Here is a 15573-nt window from a genome sequence, read left to right as displayed (position 1 = left end):
AAGAGCAAGTGCGAGTGTTTTAAACGTGGTTTGAAGATGATTTATATTGAATGGAATAAAACAGGCTGAAAATGAAGCCGCTATGTTGCTGCTTGCCTTCACCCCCCGTCGTTTATATGTAGCTTGTTGAAGTCAGGACTCTGTGTCTGAACTGTACAAAGGTATATTATACTAGAAAAATCCAATTGCCTCCATTCTTCCAGCTTTTAGAAGCGAATGGGAGTGGTGGAATTACTTCCCTCGCCGTTGTTGATCAAGACGTTGGTAATGCCGCCTTTAACACCCTGGATCTCGACGCCCTGTCCCTTGATGAAATCGCAGAGGCCCTGGATCGATTTGCCCTTGCCCAGGAAGTAGGCTCCGATGCCGGCAACATGGGGCGAAGCCATGGACGTACCGGAGATGGTGTTTTCCCCGCCGTTAATCCACGTCGACTTGATCTCGGAGCCCGGGGCAATGACGTCAACGACGGAGCCAATGTTAGAGTACGTGGCGAGCTTATCATCCTTGGTAGTGGCACCAACAGTGCAGGCCGACGACTCCGAGGCAGGCGAGTAGCCACTGGCGTCCTTTCCGTCGTTACCGGCAGCGACAGCAAGGAAGAGGCCGGCCTCAGTGATTTTTCGAGCGGCGTCGTTGACGGCTTCAGACTTCGTGCCACCGAGGGACATGTTGACAACGACACCCTTGGGACACGTCTTGGTCTTGGCATTTTGGGTAACGTATTCCATACCAGCAAGGACAAAGGAGCTATGGTTTGTTAGTACGGTCATGTATAGGCAGTGGGGTGAAGAGCTTACTTGGAGCCGCTGCCCTGGGCGTCAAGCACCTTTACTCCGAAGAGCTTCGTCTTCTTAGCCACGCCATACGTCTTGGAGCCAATGGTTCCAGCGACGTGAGTACCGTGACCGTTGCCGTCGGTGTCCTGACCGTCGTTGGCGAAGTTCTTGAGGAACTCGGCGCGGCCCTCAAACTCCTATCCCAGCTTGTTAGCATATTCCTCCTCAACTGACGAATGTGATGTGCATACAGGGTGGCCTGCCTCGATACCAGTGTCGATGATGAAGGCGCAAGTACCCTCGCCAGCGCTATCATCGTAGGTATACGTCGTGGTGCCAGGCGTCTTGCTTGAGAGCCGAGCCAATCCCCAGTCGGCATTTGGCTGCGTGGCATACATGGTCATGATGGCATCCTGTTCAATAAAGTCGACCTATCCAAGCTATTGTCAGCACATTGAATGTATCAGCACGACAGGTCTCTTCCGCAAGACTCACATTGGGGTCGTCGGTGAGCTTCTGGAGTTCCTCAGGGGTAAGGGTGGCAACGAATCCGTTCCAGTCATTGTATGTGTAGTCGGCTTCGGCGGCAATGGAAGAGATGGCAGAAGATACGGCGGAAACTTCAGCCTTGGCCTTCATCTTGATGATGTACTTGCCCTCGATGAGCTCAGCACCGCGGGGAACAAGGACTGGAGCCGGGAAGGAGCGCTTAGCCGGGGCGGCCATGGCCAAGGGGAGGATGGCGAGCAGAGTTGAGCCCTTCATGATGACTGTTGGTAATGGAGATGCTTCGTAGTTTCCTGTTGCGAAAAGGGGGGAGGGGGAAAAGAAAAGTGACACAAAAAACAGGGGAAGATGGGTTTGTCAACGAGTCTGCCGGAGATGCTCGAACCACTGGGTGAAGAGAGATGTCGGGGATATAGGAAAGTGAAGAGGGAATGAAGCTGCGGGTTGGTTTTCTACTTGTTCCTCCTTTGCCATCAACGGGAGGCATCTCAAGCTATTTATCTTTTCGAGCTCGGTTCGCAAGTACACAGGTTCCAGCATGTTGCTTCCCGCTCCATGAGCCAGCCATGACAACGCTGGCAGCCAGGGCAAGGCTCCGAGGCATAGTACATGCTGATTCCGGTATTGGCGCATCCCGTGGTCATCAGTAATCTCTCATGGCTTGGTTCTTCGAGTTTCATCGTCCACAGGGTCCCAGAAGTCGACGGCCGCATCACCATGGACAGGGTCACTCGCGGACGTCTCGTGTACCTGGACACGCGCTGCGGAAGGGGGGCGGCGAGAACCCAATCATGCTTTGATGCCGCGCGAGTGGCTGTATGGAGCCATACTGACAGCATCAGATGGTGTAGGACAAGAGGCTACAGGCCATGCTACAGGCGGCAATCCTTACTCGTTTCGTATCTGCTTCACCGAGAGGCTGCCTATAATGGCAACAGACGGGCGCTGTTGCTGAAGAAGCGAGGGTCAAATCACGGCCAGGGACTGCAACCCATCTCATGCGAGCGGCGATGATCAAGCTTCATGTCCTCCTTGAAAGAGGCGTATAAGCGCAGATCTGCTTTCCGCGGGCGTCTACCGGCAAGCGCACCAGACTCCACGACACCCCCGGGCACGACACCAGACTCTTTCGGGATTTTTGTTGTATTTCTACGGGGTGCCTAGCAGTGGTGATCTCTCTTTGCTCTGTTATCTATCCTGTCACCTACCTATTGCAGCCTAGACCGGGGAACTTCTGGGGAACAATTATCCACAATGCCGTTCTCAAGGCGAAACATGGCCCAGTTGGTTTCCCCGATGCGTTATGTAACCTCCATGTACCTGGCTGCCTGACTGATATTTTTGGCATGAAGAAAAAGGTTCCGACGATGGGCCTCAAAACGTCGACACGAGGGCGTAAAGTTAAGGACAAATGTAAGCTTCTGCAAGTCGGCGCCACACACACACATGCTTGACACATGTACACACCCCGCCCTGGCCTCAATGATGCCTTGTATTGTGAAGGACACAAGATTGAATTATTATACATACATGCGCAAGCAAGAGTAGCTAACCGGCGGCCAGGGGGCTGGATGGGCCTGCGAGTGATGGGCTGCAGCGTTTGGCGCCACTGCGACTGCGACGAGTCGTCGGCTGTGGTGGATTGAGATGATTCTCAGGAGAGCTGCCAACTTGACATGCGGTGCAGGCTTCCATGTTCAATGTTGTCTTGTGCGACGCCGTTTACATACAGTATACATACGCGTGTCTGCCCAGTGCCCACCATCCCGGCCCGTCCAGATGGTGCGACGATGGGCAAACCATGGGCCCAATTCCGCATTTTACGCGCTTCTGAGTTCATGGTACATGTGGTAGTTCATTTGCTCTTCAACAATAACTTACCACATTGTTGGAGTACGCCCGGATAATAAGACACGGTGCGCGCCACGTTGGGTCGCTTTCCTGGCCACATGTCGGTAGACGCGACCCGGCGGCGGATACTCGACGGCCACATGAGCGTTCAATGTTGCGGCGGCCTGGTTCAAGGCGCATCAATTCATCGGTTCTTGGCCTGCCACGCCCCATCGCGGCTCGCCAGGCTCAGGGCATGGACCAGCAAGCAGGCCACGGAGGTTTCGCCATAAACGATGCGAGTTTGGTCCGGATCGGCATCCCGGCATCCCCCCTCTCCCCCCCGATGTCTGGAGCTTCAGCTCATGGGGCCAGTCACCCAGTCTCGTCTGTACCGCCTCTTGGTAGTTTCGGTTATGGATCCGGAAGCCAAGGATGGACGATTGGCACACCTTGGCATGGGATCGCTGTTTCGATCCGACTTGGCGACGATGCGTGACTGGTTGGCAGATCTGCGACGCCTTTCAGTCCTTCCATCTTCAGCCACCTGCGACAAGACTCGCCGTAAGCCAAGTCAAGGGTGCCCCCAGTGGCTGCTCGCTTGGAAGCGTGACGATTCTACGCGTGGCATCAATGAGCGATATCAAAGTCCATCTAGCTACACCTTGCCTGTCCAACAGCACTTCAAGACTCTATACATGTTGGCTGTGGTGTATCTAAAGCGTGCGTATCGTCGGCAGCGCAAACATTCGTGTCTTTATCTCTTTAGATGCGGAATGGCTCGTGGAGACTCGCTTACCTAAGAAATTTGTATGGCAGAGGAGTCTCCTTGAGCCATTCCGCATCTAAAGAGATAAAGCGGGACAGGTGCGTTTCGGCTCCGTGGATCGAGATCTGCGTCTTGCACCAATGCGCGTAATTCTTGCTTCTCTCTGCCTTCCCTTGTCTGTTTTCCCTGCATTCCGCTTGCACTGGGAAACTGCCTCTCGTATCGTCAACCTTGTGTAAACAAGCTTCATTGGTTCCGGCCAGGGGTGACAGCACATCCGTCTCATCACCACAGCATCGCCCAGCACACCGGATGGTTTGTAAGAGAATAGACAGGGGACATGGGCGTTTGCCAGATCAGACCAGCGCCGACGGGGTCATCCCGGATGCTGATGTCGGCTTTGGGCCCCAAATTTCATGCATTCCGACACTGCATCTCTCTTGCGTCCCCAAGAAACAGGTTCGTCCCCGGCTTAATAAAACCTCATCGAGTTGCCTCTTCGATATGGAGATCTACAGTATCCAAAACAGGTTCCCCAGTTTTCGTGCCTTGACGGCCACTGACAACGGTGCTTTTGATGTATTTTTGCATCAACGACCCAATCAACAGCACATACTGTACATACGTTTTCCCCCTCAGCGGCAGCTACTACTGGTTCCATTTTTGGCATCTCAATCCATGTCTCGTGTCCATCTCTGAGCCACCGACAAGCCTCTTGGCCATGTTGACGAGAACAGACAATCACCGCTGCACGCTACTGCCCGCCCAAGTTTGCTCAGGATCAACATTGCATACGACTCGTCCTGCAAATCACAACAAAACGGTGAATGCAACTCTGTCTGCCTGCTGAATGTGACTCATGTCGACCATCTTATAGCCTTCTGGATATCGCTCCTTCCCAATCTACGGCGCACTTTCGTTTTCTACCTCTTACATCCACATTTTGTCAAACCTCCGACGGACATTGACCTTTTGCGCGTGGCGTTAGTGTCAACAATGCACGGTTTTTTTGTTTTGTTTTTTTTGGCAGCATCTGGCGAGTCAAGAAAGCGGGGGCTTCGATCTATACAACCTAGCACGTGGTTGCCATTCCGAGAGGATGCCCCGGGTGCGTTGAGGAACGACGGAGTGTTCAAGTCACCTTGACCATGGTCTCTCATGTGGCTCAGCAATATGACCAAGTAATTTTCCGTAAGTTTTGAGGAATAGCCGCGTTTTCTTCCCTTTCTCTTGCCAGCGGCTCACCACCTCCTGCATTTTGCTTTCCACGTGCCAATTCTCTATATGCAAGTTTGTTGTTCCCTACTATGCGTACCTTGTCACTAGCGCCGTGTCCATTGATTCCAGACCCCATTGTTTCAGATACTCTGATGACCAAGACATTCATCATCTGGTAATGCGCCATTCCAAATCAGCCTGTAGCTGTTGAGAGCTGGTTTTCGGTGCTCTTCTCCACCGTGTTTCAGCCCCGGCCCTTTTTGCCGGCATTCTCGCGGGATGCCATATGTTTATTATCCGATACAGAAGCTCTGTTCGTTCATGCCGTGTAATCCAGAGCCTGGAGCAACGTGCCTGATCCGCAACTGAAACTTGACACTGACCATACATACTTATAGATCAAGCATCCAATGTCCCCATCAACAACGTGGCATAAACATCTCAGCCTTTGTAACCAAGACAAGTAGTAAATAGACTCCACCGGCCATGCTTTGATGCATCCATAAATGTCTCACGGCTTGCGAATGGCCGTGGGGCAGCGTCGCCCCCGAGACAAGTGAAGCTCTCGGCCTCTTCGTAAACAAAGACACCTTGACGCCCTACGCAATGCGGAAAGGGAAAATTGGAAGCATTGGCGCGGCCAGCGACGCACATGGTTAAAGTAGTCTCTACAAAATTCTAGACTGAATTGTCACGCATCCAGCGGAGCCGCGACAACGGTGCTGCTGCTTTGATTGCCAGCAGTCATCCCTGCGTCGATGAAATATGCAGAGGTGGTGTTGGGTCCTTTGCTCTCTAACTGCCATAGTCACACGTCATGTCTCAGTATCAATATGCATTATCAATCTCGTGCGGGCGATCTCACACTCCTCCCAGAATAAAATTTCAGAGACGTCTATCCCGCAGTAGATTATACTTGTTAGTAGCGTCTGGCAGACATGAAGAGTACTAAGCCATATGTAATAATATCATTCATATCCGACAATCGTTTTGCATCGCTAGGGTATCTACTAAACTCATCTACCTTGCTCGTACATAGTTGTCATGGTTTCGGCCTACCCTAAACTGAACCCTTGACGCGGATCGCGTCCGCGAAGGCTGAAGCACCTAGGAGGTCGAGGCAAAATTTAGAGTTGTATATAGAATTTATCTGTTCGCTCTAGGCATTCTCCCTTTTGCCTTTTTCATGACCAATGGCTGCATGCAGATGGTGTGGCGGCAATGGGTTTGTAAAGGTCTGGTGCCTTGCGCCACCAGCAGATGAGGAACGAGGTCGAGACCGCACGCCGCATCCGTCAGCTTCTTTATCAGACATTATCAATCGCGCCTCCCGCTCCAATGGGCCAGTCTGTGCTTGCCTCTTTCAACCCGTCAACGACAGAAAAAAATCACCAATGATGACAAAGACACAGCGCGTCCTTACTTCAGCCTGCAGCTTAAATCCAGGATGCCGGCAGACCAGACCATTTCTCCCCACGCGACGAGCTTTGACTCTTTTTGACCGTACGATGCATGTCTCGATAAGGTTTGCCAGCCCAGGGACTGGCCGCCCTATTCCCCAACCAGGCCAAGCCTCGAGATTAGCTCTATTAGCTTAAAAGCTTGAGGCGCTTTGGCTTGTCGCCCCCTCAAATGCTCCGATTCACCAGCGAGGCGAGCAGATTTTTTTTTTTAAAGAAATGGCACTCCGCCCGCCACTGTTTCGCTGATTTCGCTTCGTACGTTTACACCACCGAGGCGCCAGAGCCATCCCGACGCGACTATGAATTGTGACGAGCTCCAAGAGGGTGCCAAGCCCCAGCGATACATCATCAAGCGACCAAAGGCGCTTCAATGGTTCTACAACGGCCGGCTGTACAAGGAGAGCGATGAGGAGAGACAGGCAGGGCGGTTTGAACTGTTTCTTGATTTGTTGTGTACGCCCCTTCTTCCCATTATGTCAACATGCTGCTGCTCCTCTTCAAGTCCATCCTGCTAACGCCAGCCAACTCGGTCAGACGTCGCCATCGTCGCCAATTTTAGCGACGACCTCGCCGAATTCCCCAATGGCGCCCATCTCGCCAAGTACATTCTCATCTTCGCCCCGGCATGGCACATTTGGGCCGATCTGCGAGAGATTATGAATTCATACTATACCGACGACTTGCTGCAGCGACTGGTTATTCTCTGGGTCATGGCGCTCTTGGTCCTGTACGCCAACAACGCGCGGGAGGCAAACACGGACATTGACGCCATGCGAACAACCGCCGGCGCCTACCTGGTCGCTCGCTTTTCCACCATGTCTGTATTCCTCATTAGCTCCTTCGCCAGCTACCAGCATCGCACTCAGGCCCGCATCCTCGCGGGCTTCATGTTCATTGGCCTATTCATCACCATACCGCTCTTCTTCGAATCCGTGAGCATCCGCGGCAAGGCGGCAGTCGTGGCCGTCATGATCGTCTACCAGGAAGTGACGTGGTCCATCACGCTCAGCCCCTGGATCAAGCATCGCCTCAGGCTCAAATACAGCACGGCCGTGGACATTGCCCACGAAATTGACCGCATGGCCGCCTTCTTCATCATCATCCTCGGCGAGTTCATGTACAGCGTCATTGTCGGCGATCCGGCCGGCATCGGCCTGACGGCAGGCTACGCCAAAGCCGTGTGCACCCTCATCATCGCCTTTTGCATCAACTGGATCTATGTCAGCGGCGACGGGAGTATACAGGCCACGCACCCAATCCGCCGGTCTGCTTGGACGGCGTTTGGCTTCTTTCTGCTGCACCTGCCGCTGTCGGCCTCGTTTCTCATCGGCGGGCACATTTGCGCAATCAGCACGAGATTGCACGAATTCGAACAAGGCCAGCGCTGGCTGCTCGGCGGCGGGCTAGGCGTGGGCATGCTCTGTCTTTGGATCTACGCGCAGCTGTATCGTACTGATGGAGAGGACCGTCTGGTCCTGCCCAAGCAGCTACGTGTGGGCATGCGCTTGGTCGTAGCTGTGATTCTGGCTGTTCTTCCGGAGACGCACGACCACTTGACGACCACGGCGTTTATGGCGGTTGTCATGTCGTTATTTGCGTTCTTGATCCTGTGGGAGACCATTGGCGGGTTGATGAAGGGTGCTCGGTTCTTTGAGCCGTGGACAGACAGGCATGCACCGGCGGAGGGAGACTCCAGCGAGGCACTTACCTAATTCACTTCACGCGCATTGCATCAATACAAGATGACTACCTGTTGTTTTCCTGTTGTTGTTTTCGTTCCCCCCTCCCCTGTATGACAGATAATATCCCGGGCCGGAGTCTGACTCCTCACGTCAGCTGCGCAGCACGGACGCGAATGCGAAAGCGAAGCTTTGTCGACCAACGGAACACCCCGGAAGGCCACGCGTATAAAAAGTCCGGATGAGCCGTCAAGTCGTCCCTCAATGTCAATTCATACCCAAGATGCCAATATTCAAGTACTTTGCCGACCAAGTTCCTTCTTGAACCAACTACGCGCTTGATTTCAGCTCGCAATGCAGGCCCTAAGAAAGGTCACGCGCGCCGTGTCTCCCAAAACCGCCCTCACAGCAACAGCAGCCCTCGTCGCTCTGTCAGGCACAGCATACAGCATAACGATATACAGGCGCCTCAGTATCACCAGCCACTCGCTCATCAAAACGACAGAGTCCGTATCGGAGTCGTTGCGCAAATCAGCCACTATCCGCAGTCTTGTCAACCCCCGCGGCCACACGGCGGAGGAGGACTCACGCTCCATAGAACTTGCCGTGCCGGACGGTGTGAAGCTCCCGTCAGAGGAGCTTCTCTTGTCGCAGTTCCTGAGGGGGTTTTTCGGCGGGCCCGTGTTTCTGCTTGAGAGGATCGGGCTGCAGCTTCTGAAGAAGCAGCTTGTTGTTTTCGATGGCATGTTGCCTGTTGGTGCGAGGGAGTTTGACGCCGCACTAACTCTTGCTAGGTCTCGCGCCGAGCTCTGCGCCAGAGCATGTGAACTCCATGTCTGAGCTTCCTGCGTCCCTGCCGTCGTTGCATTCCGTCTTGTGGGGTATTCTCCAGGTCACGGATCTGCGGGTCGGAGAGGACGGCGAGGGCAGCTCGATTGATTTCGTCTATGGCTCGGATAGGGGCGAGTTTGCGGGGTGTCATCGCTTCACGGTGCGCAAGGAGACCGGAGCTCAGGGGGAGAGTGTGTTTGTGAGCATGGAGTGTGTTACGTGTAATCCTAAAGTGGACAAGCCTGTGTCGGGGCAGCTTTTGTCCTGGTTTCACCACCTTTACGCAATGATGTTGTTCAGAGATGGGGTTGCCGAAGTCAAGGGTTTGTTGAGTTGATGGTAACCGGATCGCCTTTGCACAAGATTGCTTGTGCCCGTAGGAATGCTGGGTGGCGGGACAAAGTTTCTGGGTTGCTGGCATGATATTTCTCCTCTACAATCACTTGCTATATACATTTACAACGCTACTTCCAAAGCCTGGACGTTGCCTGCATTCACGAGTACCTTGGCCTCTCGCCCATCTCCACTCACGGTGAGTGCCAACTTCTCTCTTGGCCACAACGTGACGTAGTTGTCCGACCAGATGGCGGGGTTGACGTCCTCGCCGGCCTTGTCAACAAGGTTCAGGCGGATAAAGAATGCAGGAACGTCAGACTTGTTCTCGAGGACGATGGAGTGAGCACCGTCATTCCTGGACGCCGTGACGGAAAGTTCGGCCGTCTCCATCCCACTCAGGGCGCTGTAGTCGGAGAACTTGGTCACGGGGGTGTGGTACCACGTTGCGTTGGGCCAGTCGAGCACATCTACAGATTTTGTGAGCCAGTATACATTTCGGCTGAGAGCTTGGCCCTGTTCGTCGGACAAAACAAGACGCAGCAGGCCAACGTCCGTCATATTGTTTAGGCCGGATATTTTGGCGACCTTGCTGGACTTGTTGGGGACGCTGTCGACAGTGACGGAATCCTTGGAGATTGACTTTCCATCCAGTCCAATCAGTTCAGTAGCAATGTTGCGCGTTCCCTTTTTGTCGAGGCTGTGGTTGATGATCCACGCCTCCTCGCGGACATAGTCGTATGCAACGTGTTCCAGTCGAGAACCAACCTTGGTGCCAAAGTACGAGCCGGCTGGGTGCAGGTAGTGGTCGAACTGGTTCCAATGCAAGCTGGGCCAGGCATTGTTCAGCATCCAGTAGATGGTGCCCGTGGCCGGGCGGACCTGGCTCCATCGAGCAGAGTAGCCCTCGTGCTGTGCGCGAATAGCCTCGTAGTCCATGAGCTGGGCTTTGAATATGTAGTCTTCCAAAGATGTGGGGGCGCCATAACGCTTAAACAAACCTTGGTTGTAGATCTTGCGGTTGTAGAATGTCGACGTATTCGTTGACATGTGAAAGAAGTTGGCATCGGGCTTCTTCCAGAGGTCCTCCATCTCGCTCTGGGTCAGAAACTTCCTGAGGCTGCTGACTTCGGGGGTTCCTACCCCGGCGCCAAGCTCAGAGCCAAATCCAAATGCGGCCCCGAGACGGTCCTCAGATGACTCCGTGTCGTACCAGTAGTTGGGTGGCACCCAGTCGTAGGGTCCGCTCATTTTCATTCCCGAGGGACCAAGAAGAGCTGGGTAGCCGCGCTTGGATGCGGATGCAATGAAAGGCGTCTGCCAGTAAGCATCCTTGAGGGCATCAACGTAAATCTTGGTGGCGCGGTCATTGGGCCAGAAGTCACTGCCAATCAAGAATCCAAGTACACTGGGGTGCGGCTGCATCATGGCAGCTTCGTGTCGCATGGTAGCATTTGCAGTCTCGTAGTCGTTGTCGGTCCAAGGAACGTTGGGGTTGATGTCCTGGTTGTAACTCCAGGCCTCCCACTTGGAACAGCAGACAAACCCGGCAATAATCATCATGCCAGCTTCATCGGCCATTCGGTACAGCTCTGGGTGTTCCATCATGCCTTCTAGACGAATAGTATTGAGACCCATGTCGTGCGAGTATTTCATGATGTTGGCCCATCGCGTGGCGTCCCAGCGGAAGAACATGTCTGGGCTATATCCAGCACCAAGAACCTGGAACGGATAGCCGTTGACCGTGAACATGGTGTCGTTGTGGCTGTTGAGTGCTGATGTAACGGTTCGAATGCCAAATGTTTCCTCTGCAACGTCGGACAGCTCGTTGGCAACATGCAATGCAAGCCGGGCCTTGTACAAGGGCTGGCCACCCCAGAACTTGGGCCACCATATCTTCGGCTTCTTGACATGAAGAGAAATCTCGACGAGCTTGGTCTCCTTGGGTCCCAGCATAAGAGATGTCTTCTGAGACCCGACTTTGCAACCAGACGATTCGGCAATAACGGAAGAGGCATCCACTTGAAGCTCGTGGTCCTCGAGATTCTGTACTTTTGCACGGACAGTCACCTTGGCAGGGTTGGACTCGACTGGACTCTCGATATCGATGGACACGCTCATGGGTCCCAGTGCCACAGGCCCAGTCTGCTTCACGGTGATTTCTCTCCAGATACCGCTGCCATTGTCAGGCGCACGGGGGCTCCAGTCAACAAAAGTATAAATGAGGTCGAGATTGAAGTCTGAGGGGTACACATTGACAGCAAGGGCATTCTCGTTGCCTGCATGGCCAGTGATATCGTAGGTGTGGCCACCAAAAGAGCCCGCCTGTTCCTCTTTATCTGCAATTTTCTCTCCATTGAGGAAGATGTCGGCCCGCGAGGTGATGCCGTTGGTCTGGAGGAAATAATGCTGCCCTTGATTGGGAGTGAGCGAAAACTCGTTTCTGTAGACCCAGGGGACGCGGAATTGGCCCCAATTGATCTTGTAAAGGTTATCCGAGAACCATAACTCATCATCTTTATACGCGCCTGACTCAATCATACCCCCCAAAATAGTGCAACGGGAATCATTGACATGGTTCCATGACGAAGTGTCGACACCAGGCTTAGACAGCGAGGCAAGGTCTTTGCTCACAGAGGAGGATGATTGGAAGTCCCAGGCAGGAATTATGCCGACCTGTCCGGCCTTGGAGGTCAACGGATTGGTAGCCGAAGTGAGAGCATTGGCGCTAGCTAGCAGTAGGGCCGCAGCGCTATGAAGTGCCATGTTTCGGACGTGTCAAATGAGTTGATGACGGTGAGAGTTCACCAGTCTTGATCTTGTGCAAGGCCAAGGCACCATAAGTATTCCGACCGAGAGAGCTATGTACAACGTTACCCTGCCCGGCCGCCAAGGCATGTGGCCCATGGCCAATGACCTAGCCAAGGGCGTTGGCTCGTCTCTACGGGTCGCACTGCGCTGGCATGGTGTTGAGTTGAGCTGGTTCCCACGTCAGATCAACGCCGAAGAGGGCAGTCAAAAGCTGAGACGATGGGGTTCGATGGGGTTCGATGGGGGTCAGGGACCGGCGCAGGCTACTTGGCCACTGGTGTAGCGTTGGCAACGTGCATGAGCATAAGCATCGAATCAATCAATGATATGATGCACGCGCGATCGCATCAATGGGTCTTATTGCATAAAGATGGTACGCTGAAGACAATCCATATTCTGCATCTGGACAAGATGGAACCAGTCGAGGCCGACATTGAGATGGCCGCTCGAGCTCCGCCTCGGAAAGTCCAATTGTTCGCTCCTTCCACCCTGATGCCTGGCTGCTTGACGGGAGCCCCTCTCTCTCCTCTCCACCCCCATGTGCCTCCACTTCCTTCACCATACAGAGCACGCGAGTGCATTACGCTTTTGCCTTTTTGCAACACAGGTTATTTTGATGGGCGGAGAAATTCATGCCGGCGCCATCCTTCATCAGGGCAGCCAGCTGTGCAATCTACGGCTCCCACAATCCATTATTGGCAAGAAACTTGAGATGTCTAGCTGCCCTGTTGTCACCTTCAGCCACGCCTCTGTCGACGACCAGATTTGCCGAACCGGACTTGACTGGCGCCTCACCAAATAACCAAGGGCCCTGGAGGAACGCCTGCACCAAAGGTTGCGTGCAGTTTGCGCCACGAGACTCGCCCAATCCCAATCAACCTACCAAAGGAGCTTGGGAATATCCATTCTTCTCTAGGCCCACCTTGCTCCAATTCTTCCGAGGCTTGTAGCCTGCAGCTTACGAGCTACGCGACTCCATATTGGACTCTGTCAATCATTTCCGGCCGCTGCATAATGTCCGCTATTGATCTGGCTGTCGAGTAACCTGCCAGTACCATGGCTGACGTCAACTCCAACGTAGCATCGCCTGCGAAGCCTCGCAAGCGGAGAATCCCGGTAAGCCGGACCGGACTGGCTCTATAATGGTTTCTCGTTGGGGTATTAAACTTGCGTCTTGGCTAATTGTTGTTTTGCGCTCTTGCTGTAGACTTCCTGTGGTGCCTGCCGTCAATCCAAGGTATGCAATGCAAGCATTGGTCGCTGCTCAACCTAGTTGGCTAATGTGATGATAGGCAAAATGCGATGGACGAAGACCTTGTTCAAGGTAGGAATATACTGCCACCACCAAGTCATGAGCCTGAAGACTGACCTGGCATGTTGGAAGATGCCGCTCCTTGCGTAAGGTGTGCAAATTCGAGGAAAGGCCAAAAGAGAGCCATGAGCTGTATGTCTGTTGGAAACCCAGAGTTAGGCTCATTTGAAGCTGACCTTGCAACAGTAGAATTGACGAACTGCAAAAACAAGTCGAGGACCTACAAACAAAGATACGCCAGCAGGAAGAGGCAATTACAAGCGTAGAGGCTCGGTCTGGCCATGCCATATCCACATCGTTCGCGTCACTGGATCGCCACCCGTTTGGCACATATGAGGCGGTTGAACCCATTGTTGCCGCATCGCCAGAGTCTTCTCGAGCGGGAGCATCACTCAAATCTGGAAACAGGTCAAGTATTGAACAAGTATCGCCACTACGGGCCGAAAGATCAACGGTTCCATTTCGCATCCATCTGGTAGAAACACCGGATGTTGTTGTTGCTGGTCTGACCACTCTTGATCAAGCTTGCTCGTACTTCCTCACCTTCTTTCAAGGCTGTGACAGATATGTCCCGGTCTTTGACCCCCAGTATGATTCTATGGAGAGTGTTCGGTCCAGAAGCAGCATCTTGTTCAGTGCAATATGTACGGTTGGCTGCCGTGCGCTGACTGGGACTGATTCCCAACAGTGGCGATTGCTGAACTTTCATCTCAGGAGAACAGTCAATGCAGCCATTTCAGTCCCTGCAATGCTTTCCCTGGAGACCATACAGGCACTATTGGTCAGGGCATGCTACACTTCAGAAAGATCCCTTCTGGTTGCCGCAGCGACGCGAATGGCAGTAGACCTTGGGTTGCCGAATGCGTATGACAGTCTCATGTCCAGAGTGTTGTCAGCCTCCTGGGGTCCTGCTGGCGACGCAAGTGTCCAGGATGAATCAATACTCATGCGGAAAACGAGGACCTGGCTGCACATTCTGAATATGAGTCACATCCTTCACGTTGATGCTGGAGACTTTCTAGCACTGGGTTTCAACGGCGATGCTCGACGAAGTAGAGTGCTACTCAAAAAGCCTCTGATACGAAAACAAGACATGTGCCTCTGGCCACAAGTTGAACTGAATGCTTTGAGAACGCAAATGTATTCCCGACTATGCAATCGCATTTACACAGACGCAGAAATCATGGATATAGTGTCTGATGCGATGCTAGACATCAACGTATGGTACGACGATTGGAACAGAATCTTTGACCCCAAAGATCCACACTCTCCGTGGTTGCTCCTCAACATGCAAGTACAACGCTGCTGGGGGGTCACCATGGCATTGTGTAGGGCAATTCGTACAACTGGTGTTGAAAATGTCGATGTAATGTCCCCAACTCAGAAACAAATGTTGGCCATGGCGCAAGAGGCCTTGTGGCAGCACTTGGGTATCATTACGCAGGAGCCCCGTCTCTACCTCCAAAATTTACGCTTTGCAATGGATTTTGTGTGGGCAAAGTGCGTGTTTTGCTATCTACTCCTGTTGAAGCTGACCATGCTACTGCCAAACGAAGCAAGCCGATCCGGAAATGACCTCATTGATCGCGGACATATTCTTCTCAGTGAATTGGGCGAAGCAGGCGGCGGCCTATTGAATGGTCATCGCAGCAACACTGGCAAGGTGTATCTACAATTGTTGGAGACTGGCATCGACAAGTTTAGCTCCGCAATCGGCAATGGGAGGCGGAACCACACCAACTCTATCCGCAACCCAGCCCCAAACAATGGCTCAATTCTGCAGATCGAGGAGGGACAAGACTCGTTTGTCCCTGAGCAATTTGTTTTCGATTGGGATTTCCCTGGCCTTACGCTATTCTCGTCATCCGTGACAGATACGGGCTGGTTGGATGATATTCTTTTGGAGGCACTGAATGGGACTGACGAGTTCATGGGCTTCGGTTGGTTAACGACGGACACCACAAACTGACCTATTAGACTGCAACAACCGATCATGCAAATATCACTTCAAGCGATGTCTATTAGCTAAATTGCTCTGGCA

General features: G+C 53.1%; 5 protein-coding genes across 5 annotated transcripts; 3 read left to right on the top strand and 2 right to left on the bottom strand.

Moving 5' to 3' along the window:
• Nucleotides 1-206: 206 nt before the first annotated feature.
• On the bottom strand, nucleotides 207-1544 carry PROT (Proteinase T; the record flags this gene model as incomplete). The annotated part of the gene is made up of 4 exons (XM_014684658.1): nucleotides 207-750; nucleotides 801-976; nucleotides 1031-1210; nucleotides 1275-1544. The coding sequence occupies 4 exons, from the start codon at nucleotides 1542-1544 to the stop codon at nucleotides 207-209; spliced, it is 1170 nt and encodes a 389-aa protein (XP_014540144.1).
• A 5321-nt stretch (nucleotides 1545-6865) lies between these two features.
• On the top strand, nucleotides 6866-8278 carry G6M90_00g066280 (uncharacterized protein; the record flags this gene model as incomplete). Its single annotated transcript, XM_014684659.1, has 2 exons — nucleotides 6866-7019; nucleotides 7101-8278. The coding sequence occupies 2 exons, from the start codon at nucleotides 6866-6868 to the stop codon at nucleotides 8276-8278; spliced, it is 1332 nt and encodes a 443-aa protein (XP_014540145.1).
• Nucleotides 8279-8599: 321 nt separating this feature from the next.
• On the top strand, nucleotides 8600-9413 carry G6M90_00g066270 (uncharacterized protein; the record flags this gene model as incomplete). The annotated part of the gene is made up of 2 exons (XM_014684660.1): nucleotides 8600-9002; nucleotides 9040-9413. 2 exons carry the CDS (start codon nucleotides 8600-8602, stop codon nucleotides 9411-9413), a joined length of 777 nt encoding a protein of 258 aa, XP_014540146.1.
• Nucleotides 9414-9532: 119 nt separating this feature from the next.
• gls93 (Exo-beta-D-glucosaminidase) lies at nucleotides 9533-12175 on the bottom strand (the record flags this gene model as incomplete). The annotated part of the gene is made up of 1 exon (XM_014684661.1): nucleotides 9533-12175. One exon carries the CDS (start codon nucleotides 12173-12175, stop codon nucleotides 9533-9535), a length of 2643 nt encoding a protein of 880 aa, XP_014540147.1.
• A 1059-nt stretch (nucleotides 12176-13234) lies between these two features.
• On the top strand, nucleotides 13235-15501 carry G6M90_00g066250 (uncharacterized protein; the record flags this gene model as incomplete). The annotated part of the gene is made up of 6 exons (XM_066130819.1): nucleotides 13235-13260; nucleotides 13302-13336; nucleotides 13428-13457; nucleotides 13513-13618; nucleotides 13722-14139; nucleotides 14221-15501. The coding sequence occupies 6 exons, from the start codon at nucleotides 13235-13237 to the stop codon at nucleotides 15499-15501; spliced, it is 1896 nt and encodes a 631-aa protein (XP_065986860.1).
• Between the last annotated feature and the right edge of the window lie 72 nt (nucleotides 15502-15573).

This window comes from Metarhizium brunneum, chromosome 3 (assembly GCF_013426205.1).
Source record: "Metarhizium brunneum chromosome 3, complete sequence".
In the NCBI taxonomy this organism is placed as follows: Eukaryota; Fungi; Ascomycota; class Sordariomycetes; order Hypocreales; family Clavicipitaceae; genus Metarhizium; species Metarhizium brunneum.
Note: the sequence above shows the minus strand (reverse complement) of the source record. Positions and strands in the feature narration are given on the sequence as shown.